The sequence below is a fragment of the Magallana gigas genome, chromosome 3 (assembly GCF_963853765.1).
Source record: "Magallana gigas chromosome 3, xbMagGiga1.1, whole genome shotgun sequence".
Taxonomy (NCBI): domain Eukaryota; kingdom Metazoa; phylum Mollusca; class Bivalvia; order Ostreida; family Ostreidae; genus Magallana; species Magallana gigas.
The window spans coordinates 45,206,190-45,223,940 of record NC_088855.1 but is presented as its reverse complement, the minus strand read 5'-3'; the positions used below and the strand labels follow the sequence as shown (position 1 = coordinate 45,223,940).

Here is a 17,751-nt window from a genome sequence, read left to right as displayed (position 1 = left end):
CAGATGATATGACAAATTGAAAACAAGTTGGAAATCTCCCGTATTTTAATCACCTATTCGCTAACACATTTTAAAACCATTCTTTAAGCTGATTTAATGGCATTGAATATCAAACGCAATTAATCTAGTTGACGTGAATTAAATTTTGGAATTTACCCAAATACCTAAAGAAAAGCAAAATAAGCAGTTCCCTTTTTGGGAATTATATTTCCTAACCTATCTAAACAGATTTATAAAGCGCCCCACAAATCTATGTGTATGGAATTATTCAACACGTCTTAAGAGAGCAATGGCCTTTGAAAATACGTACGCACAGATTGGAATGCACATATTTTTCCTTGTGGCATCACAAAGAAATGTTTCATCTATTGATATTTTCGACATTTTCCCTGTAAGTTGCATTTATATGGTCCATAAAAATATTATATGATTCTATGAAATTTGATTTAATTATCAGTTACTTTAACCCTCTGACCTTAATTGACCTCAATCTCTGACGCGATCAAACAGTAAGTCTCTACTTAGTAATTGAAAAAAAGAGATATTGTCAAGGATTTAAAGTGCCAACAGATCTAGAGCCCTCTATTGGACTTAAAATATATAAACCAACCAAACCCATCAGCAATTGCACCCTTTCTGTCTAATTCAATCGCAGCTCCTGCAATTTTATCAGTGACTATTATGAAGCCAAACATGCTCGAGTATAACGAGTGTGTTTTTCATACAATCAATACAGGAGGGTAAGGTGTATTTTCTACAGCTACATTTAACAAATTATTAACAAATTTTCAGATGGATGTGGTTCAATTGAGATGATAGACATACCGTTTATCATTATTATCATAGGTTGGGAAAAATGCTGTGGTAACAGAGGGGATAGTAGATCCCTGATTCTGTTCTTATAATATGTACAGGTCTGATTCTGTCTTTATCTTATTGGATGGGTAATATTTTCTGATTAGAATTTCTAACTACCAAATATATGCATTTTACACCTTATTTTTTATTTTTTGGTTACAAAATAATATACAATAATTTGTGAGAAAAAATGTCAAATTTTGTTTAATTAGCAAAATAAATAGCAATATAACACCAAGTTAACATTTATACATTGGAATCAAACACAATTGTAAAAACACACAGGCAATATGATCAAGTATGTAGTACTAATTGTAATAAAAACAACAAAATTGTACTTGCACTACACAGTAAATCATCACAGTCAATATTCTTCAATAATGTATGTAAAAAAAAAGATATAGCACAATCCATATGCCAACTTCAATTTAAAAACGAGACCCCAATTCACTGCTTTAGAAACCAAAGGATTCTCGACGGTGTAGTTTGTAATATCCAAACAAGCAGTCTAAAAAGTCAGTGTTTCCTTCCAAATCTTATTTAAGCACATGTAAATAAAACAGTTAAGCATGGCTTTGTTTTTCAATCTCATCTACTTTATACTTTCCACCAATGCTGATATCCACAATAGACACCTTCATCACATCTACATTGTATTTTGAACTGAACCAACAAAATAAATGCTTAATACAAATGTCTGATATTCATCACTGGTGTACTAGGGTTTTGACCCCCTTCCTCTTTATACCCAACAGCAATTTATTTACAGCTCTAAAACTTTTAATTTAGTCCAAAAACATCTACAAACAATAATTACAGTAGTTCAATTGAAAACCTAGAGCAATACCTGGTCCAAAGTTCCATCAGGTGGAGATTGAAATTCTCTTTATGCAAACAGTGTCAAATAACAAAACAGCATCATAAAAAAAAATAGCAACAATGAAGATGACATCACAATGAAGTAAAGATGATTAATAAAATTCCACATTCATTCATTTGGCAATGTATCCGGTATGATCCTCTTGACTAGACAACAAGTTACATTATCACAATTTAAACCCTGAATATTAATTTTTAGATCAGTGCTGACTAAGATGTTCCTTTCTCTCAGATACATGTAGTTTCTGTTCCAGACTGAATGGTAAATGTTTTTCTTCATCTTGATGATATGATGTGGAATGGATCGGTGGATTGTGTATTATAAACTGTGGATTGTTGGATCCTGATTTATTAGACAACAGATGTATCATCACCCCCATCCCCACTCTCTGGCCTACAAAAGAAAAGATATCCCCACTAGAAACATTTCAGATGGAAAAAATGTAGTTAATATGATTTTCAATAATAATAAAACAAATGCATTTAATCCTGTATAAATCCTATATAAACAACAGAAGGTTTAAATAGACTATAGCTAGCATCTTAAAATACAAATTACCCCCCCCCCCCCCCTTTTTTTTCCCAGTGTCCTCTGATGCAATTTCTTGTATCACATACAGTTACTGTACAAAGGCTAACCACAGAGGAGATAAAGACCAAATAAACCTTTATAAAATCACCACAATTTGACAGACCTGGCCTCCTTGGCATTGGACTGGGAGGAGCTGAATTCCACCAGGGGGCCAGAGCTGGATGAAGATGAATCAGAGGATGTGTTGAGTTCATTGTTGGCCCCTACTGCACTGTTGTTATCCTTGCTTGCTCCATGTTTATCCACCACCACAGAGGAGAGCCCCACAGTGACCGTTGACCCAGATTTATCCTTTATGTCCTTGACCTGGTCTGGCTTATTTGCCTTCTTTCCAAAATTAAGTGACCAGGGCAATCCTACAGAGAAGAAAAATATTGAAAGAGTCTTCATTGTCAGAAGATTTTGTTACAATAAAATACTGCATATCCCTTTACAATATAAAAGAACCTTGGACTTAATCTTTGGACTGTGAATATGCCATATTCACAGTTATGGTCCAACCATAATATCGGAGTTCAAATTTTCAGTTTATGGAGAGAGAGAGAGAGAGAGAGAGAGAGGGGGAGAGAGAGCACCTTGATCTTTTTGAGATCCGGTTGCTGCTGCAGGAACTTTATTTTTGGTGATAATCATTCTTTTCTTCCTTCCTCCCTCTTGGTCTGGTGGACTGTTAACAAATCATGAAAATATGTACAATCTTACACATCATTCACTTATAATTATCTAGGTATGGCAATTTCTAACCGGTTACTTGGTTGGTACGATTGTAACTGGTTACTAAATCAGTAATTGGTTAATCACATAAGCATGTACTATAAAGAGTATGGTTGTGGTAGAAAGTCAAAATTTTTCTGCATGTTTTCTGTGAGTTTTTAAAACTTCAACCACATAAATGTAGTTTATATTACCTGTGTGGAATGGCTGCTGATATCTGTAGCTGGGACTGGAAACAGCGAGGTGATGGAATGTCATCCAAGGATATGTCTGACAAAGTCTCTTGTTCCAGAGAGGCACTGGTAAGATCAAGGGCCACAACTCCATCTGTCGAAAAATTACATTATATATTTATTTGCAATACAATATCCAATTAAGTGAATGTTACATGTTTGAGCTTAGTTTGAGACTGGGAAGAAAACGTAAAATGTGCTTGATACCTAGATCTGTTGATGGAATATTTGCAATTTTCTTTTCTTTTTCTTTCTTAAACTTGCTTCCAGAGTCATTTTTGGACAAATCAAGTGATGGAATTTGCACTTTTTCTTTCTTCTCTGCAATAAAAGTTCAAAGAATTGTTCATGATTGAGCACACTGAATCAGATGAATACACATAAATAACTCCAACTTATACAACGGTCCTTTTAATCTAAACGTAATCTTTTAATACTTTAAATCATCATCAAAATCAACAGATTTACAAGGGCTGCAACCATAAAACACAAATCTAAAACCACTAAAATAAATGTAAAACATAAAAATAAATGTTCATATACCGTATTTTTCCAACGATTAGTCGGTATTTTTTTTCTCTGAAGCAGAGCACCCGACTAATCGTCTTGATCGACTTGTCTAAGGCTTGAGGTCAGAAAATTGTTAAAAATAGTATTAAAAATCTTGGTTTTAATCATCTTGAGTTGTCTGTTTAATTGAAAATTACGTTGTTGAATTCATTGTTCGTTTTTAAAAATTATCATTTTCACTCATCTGTTAACACTAGAATACATAATAGTATCAATTATTTAAAAATAGTACATTGTCTTTAGTCAATTAAAAATTTTACCATTCCGTTTTTATAAACACATGGTCACATGGTTCCATATATCACTAGTGGGAAGATAACACTGCGCAGTAAAATCGAAATTTGAATGGAAAAAATTATTGCAGTAGGTCCGGGGAATGTTTTTAAGTTTTATTTTTTTTATTAGTAAAGAGTTGTTAGTGGAAAGTATAAATAAGAATTATTTTATGGTCAAATTCAATCGACAATTAATACTATTGTATTACTTCGGTAGGCTGACCGGTTGTGCCATTTTTTTAAAATAATAATCTTGCCCTAAGGCTGAGATCTATACGGCAATTTCACTCCCTGTATATATAAAAAGTACAATTATAAGAGTGACTATAGTTCATTGATTAATTATTGTCCAATTCTTAGATTATTGTTAGATAAAATTTTTAGGAAACGTATGTATGTCGTATATCGTCATTATCAAGTCGTACAAATGATCGGTCTATTTCTAACAGTGTCTATATAAAACAATAACGTGTAACTGCATTACTGGATACAAAGTAAACAAGTTTCATCAAATCATAGTAATTTGCTAAGCTTTCTGCACTTGAAATTCCTCTTTAAAGTCCGAAACGAGACAGGTGCATGCCTATGACACCGTAAATTGTTAAACAAACATTGACCACGCGCCGAGTCAATAAATGGCTGGTTACGTAATGGCGAATACACTGGCGATGGTCAGAGTGGGTGATTATTTTAATACATGGGAATAAAATGTTTCTGTCAAAGTAAGTTTAGTTTTGCACATCACACGATATCGGGAATTGTTTACAATGCAAGCGACTTTGTAGATGTTGCGGGTATTTGAAAATACAATGCATAAGTATAAAGTATAATTGTTTAAATGTAAATCAATAATAATAATTGGTAGTAATATCGGGGACATCGTGGCATCATACACTGATAGTGTTACTGCAGTTTTATAGTGATAAGATCGACAACACGTCTGCATCGGTGTGTTGTAGGATTTTGTTAAAATTTTGGCTAAAAATGAGCAATTCGACTAGTTGTCTGCATCGACGATTCGTCGGGAAAATGCGGTACTAGCACTAACCTCTATGATCAGATTTCACCATGGCGCGAGCCTCAGTCTCACTTGTCACTGCGCTGTTTGCCGCGGCCAGGGTACAAGCTGCTAGCTCAGTAAACCGCTGGTGGATGTGTTCCAGCATAAAGTCTGTGGTAGGGGGCGGGGCAGGCTTACTGGCAGTGGTGGGTTTGGCTGGGATAGCTGGCTTGTTGGGAGGGGGCTTGGGCTTGGTGTCCTTTTTGGACTCCCTGGAATCCTTGCTGTTATTGCTGGCACTACTGCTAGTGGATTTGGTATATTTTAGAACGCTGTCTAGCCAATCGGAACTGAGGCTATCATCTGAACCATCTGTAATTAACAAGGAGGTATCTAAAGTTATTTGTAAAACATTATTAATAGTACAAAATATTTTATCTATCATACTTCAAAATTTTAAGTAACATATTATTACAGTACAGAATGGAGTAATTAATGTTTAATAATGGATAATAAAATTCTGACATGAGGTGATAGCATGTGATGTTTCTCAAATGTCAGATTTTAAAGATTCTCTGGTTTATATTTATATTTATTTTACCATTTCCCACATTCCAAGTGTTGTCATATTTAGAGTGTTCCTGTAAAAACTGCATCAGAACTGCCTCATCATCTACAACACTGGAAAGAGAAAAAGTATTCTGCAATCTCATTTAGCACCTCAATATATTTCATGTACCCTTTTGAGATTTTTCTCAAATATTGTTGTGAAAACTTTGCTGTACGAAAATGCAGACAGAAAGATACTGAAGCACAAGAAGTCTGCCCCCCTACACACCTGTTGTCTGTTATGTTAGGGATGGTGGGGGTGTAGCTGTGGGCGCCCAGTCTGTCCAGGTTGTTCTCCTCACAGTTATTCTCCACATCATTGTCAACAGACCTGTCAATGTCAAAACAAGGGAACGAGACTTAGAAACTACTCAATGATGAATGGGCCTGTAATCTATCCCTGCAAGTCATCTTGAAGAATCAGAAGCAAAATGTTACTACATGTACTTTCGTTCAAATTAAGAAAAAAGGTCAATATTCTTTGGTTTGCACAGCCCTCTTCAAGCAGTCTATGGATAATGAAGTTACAGTCTATGGATAATGAAGTTAAATGACACAATTATTGCTCTTTATAAAACTGTTGATTATAGAAGTCCAACCGATAATGGAACTTACATTGTTTCCTCGTCAATGTCGTTTTCATCATTGTTCTCTGTGGTTCCTGGCTCCTGGTCATGTTCACAGTCCTCAATGTCATACTGACTGATCTCCTGCTCAATCACAATTCAATTCATAGTTATTCAAGTACAAAATTAAATATGTAAAAACTTGTAGAAACATGTTAAATCTTCAAATATTTTTGACAGAATATTTGTACTTTCAATAAAGGAAGTTACTTTGTATTGATATTTAGGAAATAGAGTTCTCCAACAAGTATTCATTGTTACAATGAATATACAGGTGACACTCGATGGCTCAAACTTTGATCTCTCGAAGTTCTTGATCTCTCGAAGTGAGCTCACGGTCCCGATTTTTTTCTCTATATAACTAAGCAAATTTACTCTTGATCTCTCGAACTCCGATCTCTCGAAGTTCTTGATCTCTCGAAGTAAAACTTGGGTCCCGTTATACATATTTCATTGCTTTTCACTATTGATAACTAGAAGTGGTTGCTGTGTACACACGCGGCTGATCAAGCGTAAAATTATAGCGCCACGTGGACCTTACCCGGATGGTCGAGTGAACTCCTGGGGGCTGGCGTGGTAGTGTTAATTGATTGATTACGTAAGTGACACTACCCTTTGCTTCCTTCAAAGGGTAGATAGGTAATTTGTGACTGATCTATTAATTTCAACGACTTGTGAAAGTTACAATAAACCCGCTCTCTATTTAAAATATTCCATGATTAAAATAACATAATATACTAAAATGTTTTTTAACGTGAAAAAAAACCCACTTACTAACCACACAAGTAAGTTCTGTATTGTTTAAACTAAAGTAATGTAGCAGAAAATACAAAGAAAATCATCATTATCATGTTAGACTATCCTTCCATGTTATAAATATAAACTTCCGGCTACTATAATTATAGAACCAAATTGACCGGAACAAAAAAATTTCCGGATTTTTTTAAGACTTTCGATCTCTCGAACTCTTGATCTCTCGAAGTTTAAGCATGGTCCCTTGAAGTTCGAGTTATCGAGATTCACCTGTATTCATTGTTTACAATGGAAATACTCTTACATCCATGGAGTCAGCTGTGGAGCTGTCATCCTTCACTATATGGTCCTCCTCACACAACTCGATCTCGATCTCTGAGCCTGAGTTTGGATGGATTGGTTTGGGGTACAGAATGGAATGTTGGGCAAGAGCTCCGTCACCACTGCCCTGGGGATCCATCAGGGGAAGGGGCGATTCTGTACAGGAAAAAATCACATGTATCACTTATTGAAATTCAAGTTAACAGGCAAAAACAATATCATTCAACTGATGAAGAGCAACGGATTTGAATGAAGGACTGAGATGCCTGTACAGGTATTATTAGAAATTAAGTTTTGTACATGTACAGTAAGTAATGACATACCAGCTGATGCACCACCCTTTTTGCCAGAGCCTTTGTTTCTGGACATCTCCAGCAGCAGTAATCTCTACAAAACCAAACATCAGCATTAACTACCATCAACAAACTTATATTTATATTAAACCAATCTGAATATTTGACATTAATATAAAGATCAAACATACATAGATAACTGTACAACCCAAAAAGTAAATCTATGTCAGACTGCAAAAACATTCTTATTACGTACACCTTTTTTGATATCGATTGATGAATTGCATGTGAGATATATTATCTCTGTGTGATCAGTGATTAGATTAATGGGATTAGAAGGAGTTTTCTACAAGATATCATTTCCCTTGGAGATTAGTGATGTAATTGATGAGTTGTGTATAAATTACATTAGTTTTGTGAAATCAGTGAATGAAATACACGTATAGTTCCTCTGTGAGATTAGTGTATGAAATTAGTGAGATAAGTGTATGAGATATACATGTATTACCTCTGTGAGATCAGTGTGTGAGATGTATATTCATTTTGAGTTCAGTGAATGAGATACATTACCTCTGTGAGATCAGTCTATGAGATAAATTTACCTCTTTGAGATCCGTGATCTGATTAATTAGTTGTGTATGAGTTGACTCCAGCTGATTGATGTACCACTGTTGATCTCGACACTTCTGGTAAAAGGTTGGGGGTCGAACCTGGAACCTCAGAATCAGTGTGTCGGTGTCTGTATCCAGATAACCCTCGCTAGCTAGAAGATCCAGGCGGAAAAATCTGTTGTATCCCCAGCACTCTCCTACTTCAAAATCTGAAGCGAATTCTCTGACTATGTTTTTTGTGTAGTCTCTGGAGGCTTGATGAACCATCTCTACTCTGTATTCGTATCTGGAAAATATCAAACAACATATGTATTCAATATTCTAGCAGCAAACAGTAAAATATGAATTACCTTGTGGTATATTCATAAGAAAGAAATGGTATATTCTTTGATACAGGAATGTTTATTTTCTGTTTCTTACTTTGAATTTTCAGAGAGTCCTACAGACAGCTCTAGAAATACTGACAGGTAATTCCCTCTGACAACTCCATTGCCATCCTACAAAATAACAGACAGGACATGTGATAAGAAGGAAATATATGCAATATATGCCATACAAGTTAATGCAAATGTCTCTCAGTTCTTCGCTACATGTCAAACTTAAAGTTAAAATGTTTGAAAAATGTGTAAATTTTGCACATTTTATATTTTGAGACTTAATACATGAAGAGGACAGAATCATGTATTGTGTAAAGAATTGACATTGTTGAGCATTAAAAAATGCAGCCTAGACCTTAAACTGCGTTGGTATAAAGACTTCATACTGATTTGCATGATAGACTTTGAACCAACTTGCAGAACAGACTTTATACCAACTTCGAGGCAACATGTGTATTAACATAGGATAAAATTTGTCCTGACTTACAGGATGGATTTAGTAATGACTTACAGGATAGACTTTAAGTCGCCAGCTGAGGCCTGATACATGCAATGGCTGGCTGTACACAGGGTCTGCTCGTTGTTGTAACACACTGAAGTTCTTCATTACAAATGTACTGGTGTCATACTGAGGGACAATTTCACTGAAAGATAATAAAAAGACTGTTTTACTATATAAACATAAGATAACTCTGTTTTTAAGAGTTTCTCTTTTTCATTTTTCCCGGAAGCACGATTGATCCTCAAAACATTCCTCAAATTTAAGATACAGTCACTCACTACAATTTAAAATGTTACAATTTTGCAATTTTTTTTTTTTTTTCATTTCTGATATTCTAACTTCAAACAAGTTTAAAACATCAAAAGATAAACGTTTTAGTAAACAATGTTTGCTGACATGCAACATCTGCACACAAACCTAGTAAAATCGGCAGGAACAGGGGCAGTGACAAAGGAGGCCATAGGTTTACAGTGGAACTGTTTGAACATCTGTAGAAGCTCTGTGCTCTGGCTGATCAGATCGTTTTTTCCGCTGTTCATCAGTTTCTGGTTCATCTTCTGAATCAGGGTCTCCAGCTTCTCTGTGTCCTGGGTCACCTGACCTCTTTGACCTAGTTATGAACAAATCAAAATTCATGAACACTACAATACAGAATTTAAATAAAGAGAAATAAAAACATTAAAATAAAATTATCACATGTATTTAACAACCCAATACCAAAGATCAATACATAAAGATAACCAATGAAAGAAAGTCCTGAACTTTTCATTTTGTTTGTAAAATGACAAGAATGCAGCAATATTGTAAACATCTGCAAGATTTGAGAACTATTTGGCTGAAAATCATTTACAGACTGCTGTAAAAGTATATTTTTGGTGACTTGCCCATCAATGTCAGAAGTTTGGACTTGAGTTGTGTCTCTAGTCGTGCTATCATTAATTCTACTGCATTTCTGATTTCACGGACTCTCTCATCTTTGGCAGTTTTTACTCCTTCTATGTTGCGTTCCTGTTATTAAAAAAATAAACACTGTATTAGATAAACTTGTAAATGAGAGACAAGCAATTATATCAACAACAATTATAATAGATTTGAGGTACACATAATTTGCAAATCTTATGGACCCTGTGTGGTTTACATTAGGAAATGATTTAAAGAAAATCCAATGCAAATAAAAGTAAGTCTCAATCTCCACCTACCACATCTTGCACAAGGCTGATGAGTTCTACATGGCGACGCTTCAGCTGATTCAGTTCCTCTGTGATTTTCTTCACATGTTCATTATACACATCGTCCAGTGGCTTAAATGTGTGACCAGAGTGCTGTAATACAAATGCAAACTCATTGTACAGAGTTCTTGAAATCTTTCGGTCCTGTCGGCAAGACCGATAAAAATAACCAAGGACCGATTACTTGAGGTTGCCTGTCAGTCCAAATGACCGGTAGATATGGACAGAGTAACTTGCGAAAATATAACTAATTTTCATACTCACTGAGGAGATCCGAACGCATACGATAAATCTAGAGGAGTTTTTCGCGGTTTTTTTGCTCTCTCTAGACTTATTATGCATTTTCGGAACACCTCAGTAATTATTACTTCCGTTGCTTTCGATAACTTTGGCGAGTATTTCGTACATATTGATACATATTGATACGGTGTGTTTTTAATGCAGCTTACAGATGTAGTCAGACAATAGGAATAAGTCTTTCAATCAACCTAGATGTCGTCAGAAATCATGGGAGAAATTGGAGAACTTGTTTTAAACATAGCGTGAACTGAGGGCCCCCTATAAATCCAAGATGGCGAGTGTTGTCTCGTTACGTTTTTTCAATGTACATTGCATACACCGAAACAGGGTTTTCAGTGAATTTTTTTATTGCAATACACAGAAATACGCACAAAAATCCCAATGTAATCATTTATAATTTTTTTCGGGAAATAAGAACTCCGCTATCTGACAACCGAGCCCTAGTTACATATGAAATGTGCAGAAAGAGAACGAGAAAGAGAACAAGAAGAAAGTTGATAATGAGAGAGGGAAGGAAATAAAAATAATTAATGAAGTGATAAATAAGAATGTTATCAGGAGCCAGAATGTGAAAGTTAGGAGAAATCAGAATAATTAAGGTAAAAATGAGAGAAACTATAAGGCAAATATACTTGTAGTTTTTCATCTTTCTATTGAAAATGTTTGGACTGATAGAAATCAGTCTGGACTGACAAACTTCTGATGGTTGTCAGTCCAAATGACTGACAGTGGAAAAAAGATTTCAAGAACTCTGTTGTACATTACACTCTTATGGCAACCTAGAGCTATTGAACATATATCTGTATTTCTTGCTTTTGTAAGTATATCCCAAAGGTGTGACTTACTGTCCCACCCCATAGAGCACACTGGTGACAGATACACTGTTTACAGGTCCAGCAGTACACACTCAGCTTCTCTTGGTGGTCCTCACACCTACAGAACAAAACATATCCAATGACCATTGGTACATTAATTGTACTATTAAATTTTGGCTGCCTCACTTAATCTCTCTTGTGAATAATGTAATACACTTCATCTGTGGCCAGTCTTATATCTATGTATGTTGACTAGTTAACCTGAGGTTCAACTATCTGAATTTTCTTGTACTGGTGAAAAATTCATGCCATACTCTGACTGTTTTATTTACAATTCATGAATAAAAATAAAAACAAATGGCATGAATGCTGACATATTTATACACAGCAGCAATTTTCCATAACGCAATCTTTCATACATCCAAACACTAAAGAATTGCTCTTTCTCACTGGTGGCATGCATGAAGAAAATGAATACAGGTCTTATTAATGAAACTAAGGAGACTACCATGAATTGACCATGTGTAAAAGCTAAACAAGCCATGAATTTCATATGATCACAATCTTACACACTACGACAAAGTGTGATTTGAAGGGAAACAGAATGCAATTAATTACTTAAATTTGTTTCTTTTAGAAAAAATCTAACTAGCTTATACTAAAGCAGATCTAGAACTTTAAATTACTTTTCACAACATGAATAATGATGGGTCATAAATTGATTCTTATTAATATTTCATGCATCACTATCAACACATATACAGTCAGTATAACACATCCACATTTTATGACAGTGTTATTGACATACTTGTCTTTATCCAAGTCCTCTTTCTTTGGGGTGGGGGTACAGTCTTTTAAAGTATCCAGCTGGTTTGTGACCTCTTCTGCCCAGCGACAGTTCACCAGCTCATGGATATGGAGAGATGCTCTATCAAACAAGAATCAAACATTCATTTATTCATAAGGCCAAACAGAAAAATGAGTATCTACATGTAGTTTTTGAGACCAAATGTTAAAATATAATAGACAGGCAGGTGTTTTGTTTCTATTTTTATTAGCAACTCCTCTTTTTTTTTAAACATAAAGTTGACTAATCATGTATTCTTACTGTAATGCATGAAAACTGAAAGACTTTATATGTCTAGTTTGTAGTTACTGCAGAACTTAAAATTTAAAAAGATTACAATTTACTTAGTCATACTTTAATAGATAGTTATATACAAAAGGATTTCTGCCCTGCTTTGTCCTACCCTGGCAAGTCTGTTCTCTTGAAAAATGTATTTTTTTATACTTTAATAAGTTTATGTAATAATGAGACACAGAACAATAACTCAAGGGTTCTTAACCCCTCTTTCAAAAATATTTGAAAGAATTATGTTTGTTTATAATGCACATTACAATATTACCTGCAGTGTGGACATTGTGATCTTTGTTCAGTTAGCCATCTCTGTAAAAATGAAATTTTATATTTCAATAACTTCTCATCCTTTTAGCAGACCAGCTAAAATTTAAAGACAGACCTTGAAGAGTCTAAATGTGCTATGTTCCTGTTTCTGTCAGTTAAATTGATTTTTTTTTAAATTAAAGATACACATAACTATTTGTTAAATGTCCTACCAAAATGCATAGATTCTTTTTTATACATTAAAAAAAACAACTAAGGAAAAGCTAAAAACAAATAATGTTATCAAAAGCAATCATGATCAAAGGAAGGATAAGTAATCCAATGCAATTGATTACCTTTAAAAATTGATGTAATAAGCTTGTGATTAATTACTTTAAAAATCCAAAGTAATTGTAACTCAATCAATAACTTTAAAAAGTAATCAACCTATTCCCTGGTTCGTGTATTCATTAAGAAAAAAATTATGGAAACCATTAGGCATTACATGGAACAGACCATAAGCAAATGTGACGGAAATAGGAACACGTGAGAGACTTACCGACTACACAGTAATTTTAATCAGCCAAACTAATAACTTATGTAAATCAAAATTGAAAAATGAATTTAATGTGCAAAATGATATTTTTTTACCCTAATACATAGAAAACAGCAGAGTTTGGAACAATGTGGACACAAGCGAGCATCCCTCAACTTCTCCATACATATGAAGCACCGGAACACTTCTGCCAGGCTCTACAAATATGAAACAAATAACTTCTCAACAGTCTGTAAGATGATATATATATATTATTTTTTTATCATTTAAGTTAAAATTAAAAATAAAAGTAATAGCTGATGAGTCAACTTTCACTGCCTGAGATTCATAAATTGGGACTCAAACAGATTTATGTTTCACAAAATAAACTCATATTACCTCCATTGTAGAGTCCTCTAGTCGTCTACTGTCTTGTTTTCCTCCAGATGCCATCCTCACGTGTAATCCATTGTTGTCAACAAAACATCATTGTGTTATGGTGAGCAATCGTCGACTGTGCAAGAACTTGTTAACAGTGGAAAGGTCAAGGCCATTCCAACCGCCAGCTTCGAATTTTTTTCTTCAGGTGTTTGAAGAAGCTAAATTATTTTTAAAAATGCAAGAGCACAAGTATGTCTTAGTTGCTGTTATTGATTAAAAACAAACTTCTTACAGAGTTTGAATTATGAATATATTCAGTTTTCCCTTTTTCCTTTCACATTTAAAATACCAGAATTGCTTTTCAACAAAACGAAAGAGATTGTCCATCAGTTCGATCCCGATGGACTTCCTACAAAGGGCCATAACTCTAAGTAAGGGAATGTGAAAGGAGGGTAGAGAGCAATATGACAAGCCGTATAAAGATTGCACTTTCGGACATCAAAAAAGCACATGAAAGGATTTCACCGTACATTCATTTTACACCGTACTTTACAAGTTCTACCCTTGATTCAATCGTTGGAAGGAATGTGTTCTTTAAAGCAGAAAATCTGCAAAAGACAGGCTCTTTTAAAGCCAGAGGGGCATTGAATGCAGCAAGTATTATCATGATTATATTAAACAGTTAAACATGACTTTTTAAAGATTTTTGAAGATTTATTTTGTGAAACATAATTTTTGCTGACAGGTATGTGCATGCATTCATGTAGATTCTTTCGAAAGATGGACAGATCGATATACAGATTGACAGCCATATGATTGGACAAACAATAAGGCAGTCTCTTTTTCATCATAAATTTTTGAATGATTTTTGCTGAATTTTTTTTTTTTTGCTTAAAATTCTGCATACTGATTTCGAAATAAACATATTTTGTATATGTATATGTGATGGCTTAGCATTAAATAAGTTGGCTGATTTTTTTTTTTTTTTTTTTTGGGAGAATTTTGCAACAACAATTTCACTGCCTTTAATTAATTGACTTTGAAATTATTAATTGTATAATGTGACACTTTTCATTAATAGGTTATATCATTGAAATCAAGCAATCCAGATGTCAGAGGAGTTGTATGTATATTAAAAGTTTATCATTCATACAACAATAGTAATTGAATCTCGATCATTAGTGAAAGAAAAGGAAAATAAAAAAATTATAAAATTAAATGACATTTCTCTTTGCTCACCTGAATACAGGTAACCCACAGCAGTGGAAATCATGGACAGGCCTTGGCCTGGGCTGCCAAGACAGCCAACATTAAGTGTAGTGTGGTGGTGCCAAACAACTCACCAAAGATCAAATCCCAGGCTATAGAAGGCTATGGTGCAGAATTAGTGTTTTGTGAGCCCACTCCAGCTGACAGGTATGTGCATGCATTCATGTAGATTCTTTCGAAAGATGGACAGATAAACATACAGATTGACAGCCATATGATTGGACAAACAATAAGGCAGTCTCTTTTTCATCATAATTGGCATCTGGAGAGTGGTCTTAAAATGGAAGAGTTACCTTAAATAACTTTAGCTATATAGTTTTCTAATATGTTACCGTATGTTGATTCTCTTAGTTGGATGAAACTGAAAGCATTGATTGGATTTAGCATAGTTTAATTCCTCAAACTCATGTTAATTTGCAGACAAGGGACATGTGAGAGAGTGGCCAAAGAGCGTGGCTACACCATCATTCCACCGTATGATCACAATGATGTTATCGGAGGACAGGTAATACTGGTAGACTTATGGTTAAAAAAAAAAAGCAAGATGTATCGTTTCTAAACTCTGCTCAAAGTTACTTTTTAATATGATTTTATTTTCAAGTTAATGAATTTTAGGGTACAATAGCAGTAGAGTTTTTGAAACAAGTTCCAGATCTGGATGCCATCTTGGTTCCAGTTAGCGGTGGGGGAATGACCTCAGGGATAGCAATAGCAGCTAAAACCATCAAACCAGATATAAAAGGTCAGTATTGCTGCTGTAGCAATTATGTCAATCAATTGGGATATCTTGTAATATGCGGATCAAAATATTTTTTTTGGGGGGGGGGGGGGGGGGGAGGTCCAAAGGACCATTTTGTTTGTTTGGGTTTTCAAAAAGGGGGTTGGGAACTCTTGGCCCCCTTTCCCTCTAGATCTGATTATTCATGCACATACAGTATTATTAACTTCCGTTCAAAATAGCTGCATTAAAGAAAGTGCAGGTTGTCTTAGGTAGTATACATCTCTTTTGTTGTCTAGAATTAACTTACAGGTACCCATTTTTATTTTTTTTTAAATCATAAAAGTTTTTTTTTTTCTCTTTTCTAGTGTTCATGGTTGAAGTAGAAGGAAAGATGTGTGAAGAATGTCTTAGAGCAGGTAACATCTTGGCAATAAATGCATTAATTCTGATTGACAAATAACAAGTACATGTATCTGTACACTCTCTAGGTCTTGCAAGAGGTTATAATTCTGTGTAAACAATTCCAGGAGAAAGGCTTTGGCCAAACCCTCCAAGATTTCTGAACACCATTGCTGATGGCATCAGACTGCAACAGCTGGGAGAACTGACGTGGCCAATCATCCTCGAGCTTGTAGAAAAAGAGGTCTTCTCTGTGGTAAGGGAAATATATCACTCGTTTGAGTGTACATTAACAAAAGGATCTATGAAATTTTTTTCCACCAGTTTATTGAAAGTAATTTTGGTTTGGGATTTTTTATCTGAAATCATGGAGATGATAGTTGTATGAATTTGATGAAATAAAATAGTTTTAACGGGGTAATTGATTCTTTTTATAAACAAAATCTTAACTAATATGTTTTGTTTTGTTTTTATTGTAGAAAGATGAGGACATTGTTAAAGCAATGAAGTTTGTCTTTGAGAGAATGAAGGTCTGTTTAACTGTATTGTGTATATTATCTATATGGTTTGTAAGATCACACAAATCATGAAAGGGAAGGATTTCTTGTTTTAAAAATTTAAAAGCTAAATAAAATGAAAAATATGATCAATTAACTACTGTGAAGTGATGTAGATTATATGTCTGTTAATTTTATTTTGACAGCTGGTGATAGAGCCAGCCTCTGGGGCAGGAGTTGCTGCTGTGATGTCAGAGAGATTGGCCGCTATGGACCCCACCCTCAGAAATGTGGGGGTCATTCTGTGTGGGGGCAATGTGGATATCAACCACCTACCCTGGTACTAGACAGACACAGCATTAATGTCGTTGTTCAGACATTGATATATAGGTTGTTGTTCAATGATAAAGATTGATATTATTGTTATTGTTTGTGGGAATTTTATTCAAGTATGATTTATTACAATAATTGGTGCTATAATCAAATGCTCTTACATGATCTAACTTTTACCATATAGTTCCAAAGATATTATTTACAATACATATCAACTATATACATTATAGTAATCAAAAGGGGTACTATGATTACACATATTTATTTATACATGTATATGATTTGTTATTTTCTTTTATACAAAATAATTTCTACACTATTACAATGTTATATGATTATTAACAAGTTTTAATTAATAAAATTTTAAATGAATGAAGGTTTTGTGTTTATGAGGGACACATGGACAGAATGGATACATAATGTCAAGCTTGTACAAACTTTAAGACCTTGCGTATTTCCAATGCAGCACCCAAGCAAGTTTGGCAAAAGATCAGTAAAAAATTAATATAGGACATACTAAAACAAAGCTGGGCATTAACACCGACGGTATAGCATGTAGCATAATCTCCCCGACTATCTTAGTGAGCTAAAATTACTCTATTCGAAGAACCCATATACCAGGAGTACTGCATCTTACAATTTGGTATAGGCCTCCCTACTGGATACACAAGGCTT

The 17,751-nt window shown here is 34.5% G+C and overlaps 2 protein-coding genes across 3 annotated transcripts; one reads left to right on the top strand and one right to left on the bottom strand.

Moving 5' to 3' along the window:
- Positions 1–1,035: 1,035 nt before the first annotated feature.
- On the bottom strand, positions 1,036–15,234 carry LOC105327845 (E3 ubiquitin-protein ligase TRIM37). The gene is made up of 23 exons (XM_011428493.4): positions 15,097–15,234; positions 13,876–14,075; positions 13,593–13,694; positions 12,964–13,004; positions 12,366–12,485; positions 11,588–11,675; positions 10,413–10,535; positions 10,098–10,221; positions 9,631–9,823; positions 9,223–9,355; positions 8,755–8,831; positions 8,326–8,620; positions 7,754–7,817; positions 7,414–7,586; positions 6,346–6,440; positions 5,960–6,061; positions 5,723–5,802; positions 5,170–5,493; positions 3,484–3,597; positions 3,238–3,370; positions 2,905–2,996; positions 2,433–2,685; positions 1,036–2,131 (listed from the first exon to the last, which is right to left on the bottom strand). The coding sequence occupies exons 2-23, from the start codon at positions 13,927–13,929 to the stop codon at positions 2,089–2,091; spliced, it is 2,823 nt and encodes a 940-aa protein (XP_011426795.3). The 5' UTR covers positions 13,930–14,075; positions 15,097–15,234; the 3' UTR covers positions 1,036–2,088.
- On the top strand, positions 14,251–17,169 carry LOC105327858 (serine racemase). 2 transcript variants are annotated; one of them, XM_034443109.2, is made up of 9 exons: positions 14,251–14,510; positions 14,939–14,980; positions 15,107–15,273; positions 15,547–15,631; positions 15,742–15,868; positions 16,213–16,263; positions 16,375–16,502; positions 16,726–16,776; positions 16,950–17,169. In XM_034443109.2, exons 1-9 carry the CDS (start codon positions 14,322–14,324, stop codon positions 17,088–17,090), a joined length of 981 nt encoding a protein of 326 aa, XP_034299000.2. In that variant the 5' UTR covers positions 14,251–14,321; the 3' UTR covers positions 17,091–17,169. The 2 variants fall into 2 exon arrangements, with proteins under 2 accessions (XP_034299000.2, XP_034299001.2); XM_034443110.2 differs by having other exon boundaries at positions 14,392–14,514.
- Positions 17,170–17,751: the final 582 nt, after the last annotated feature.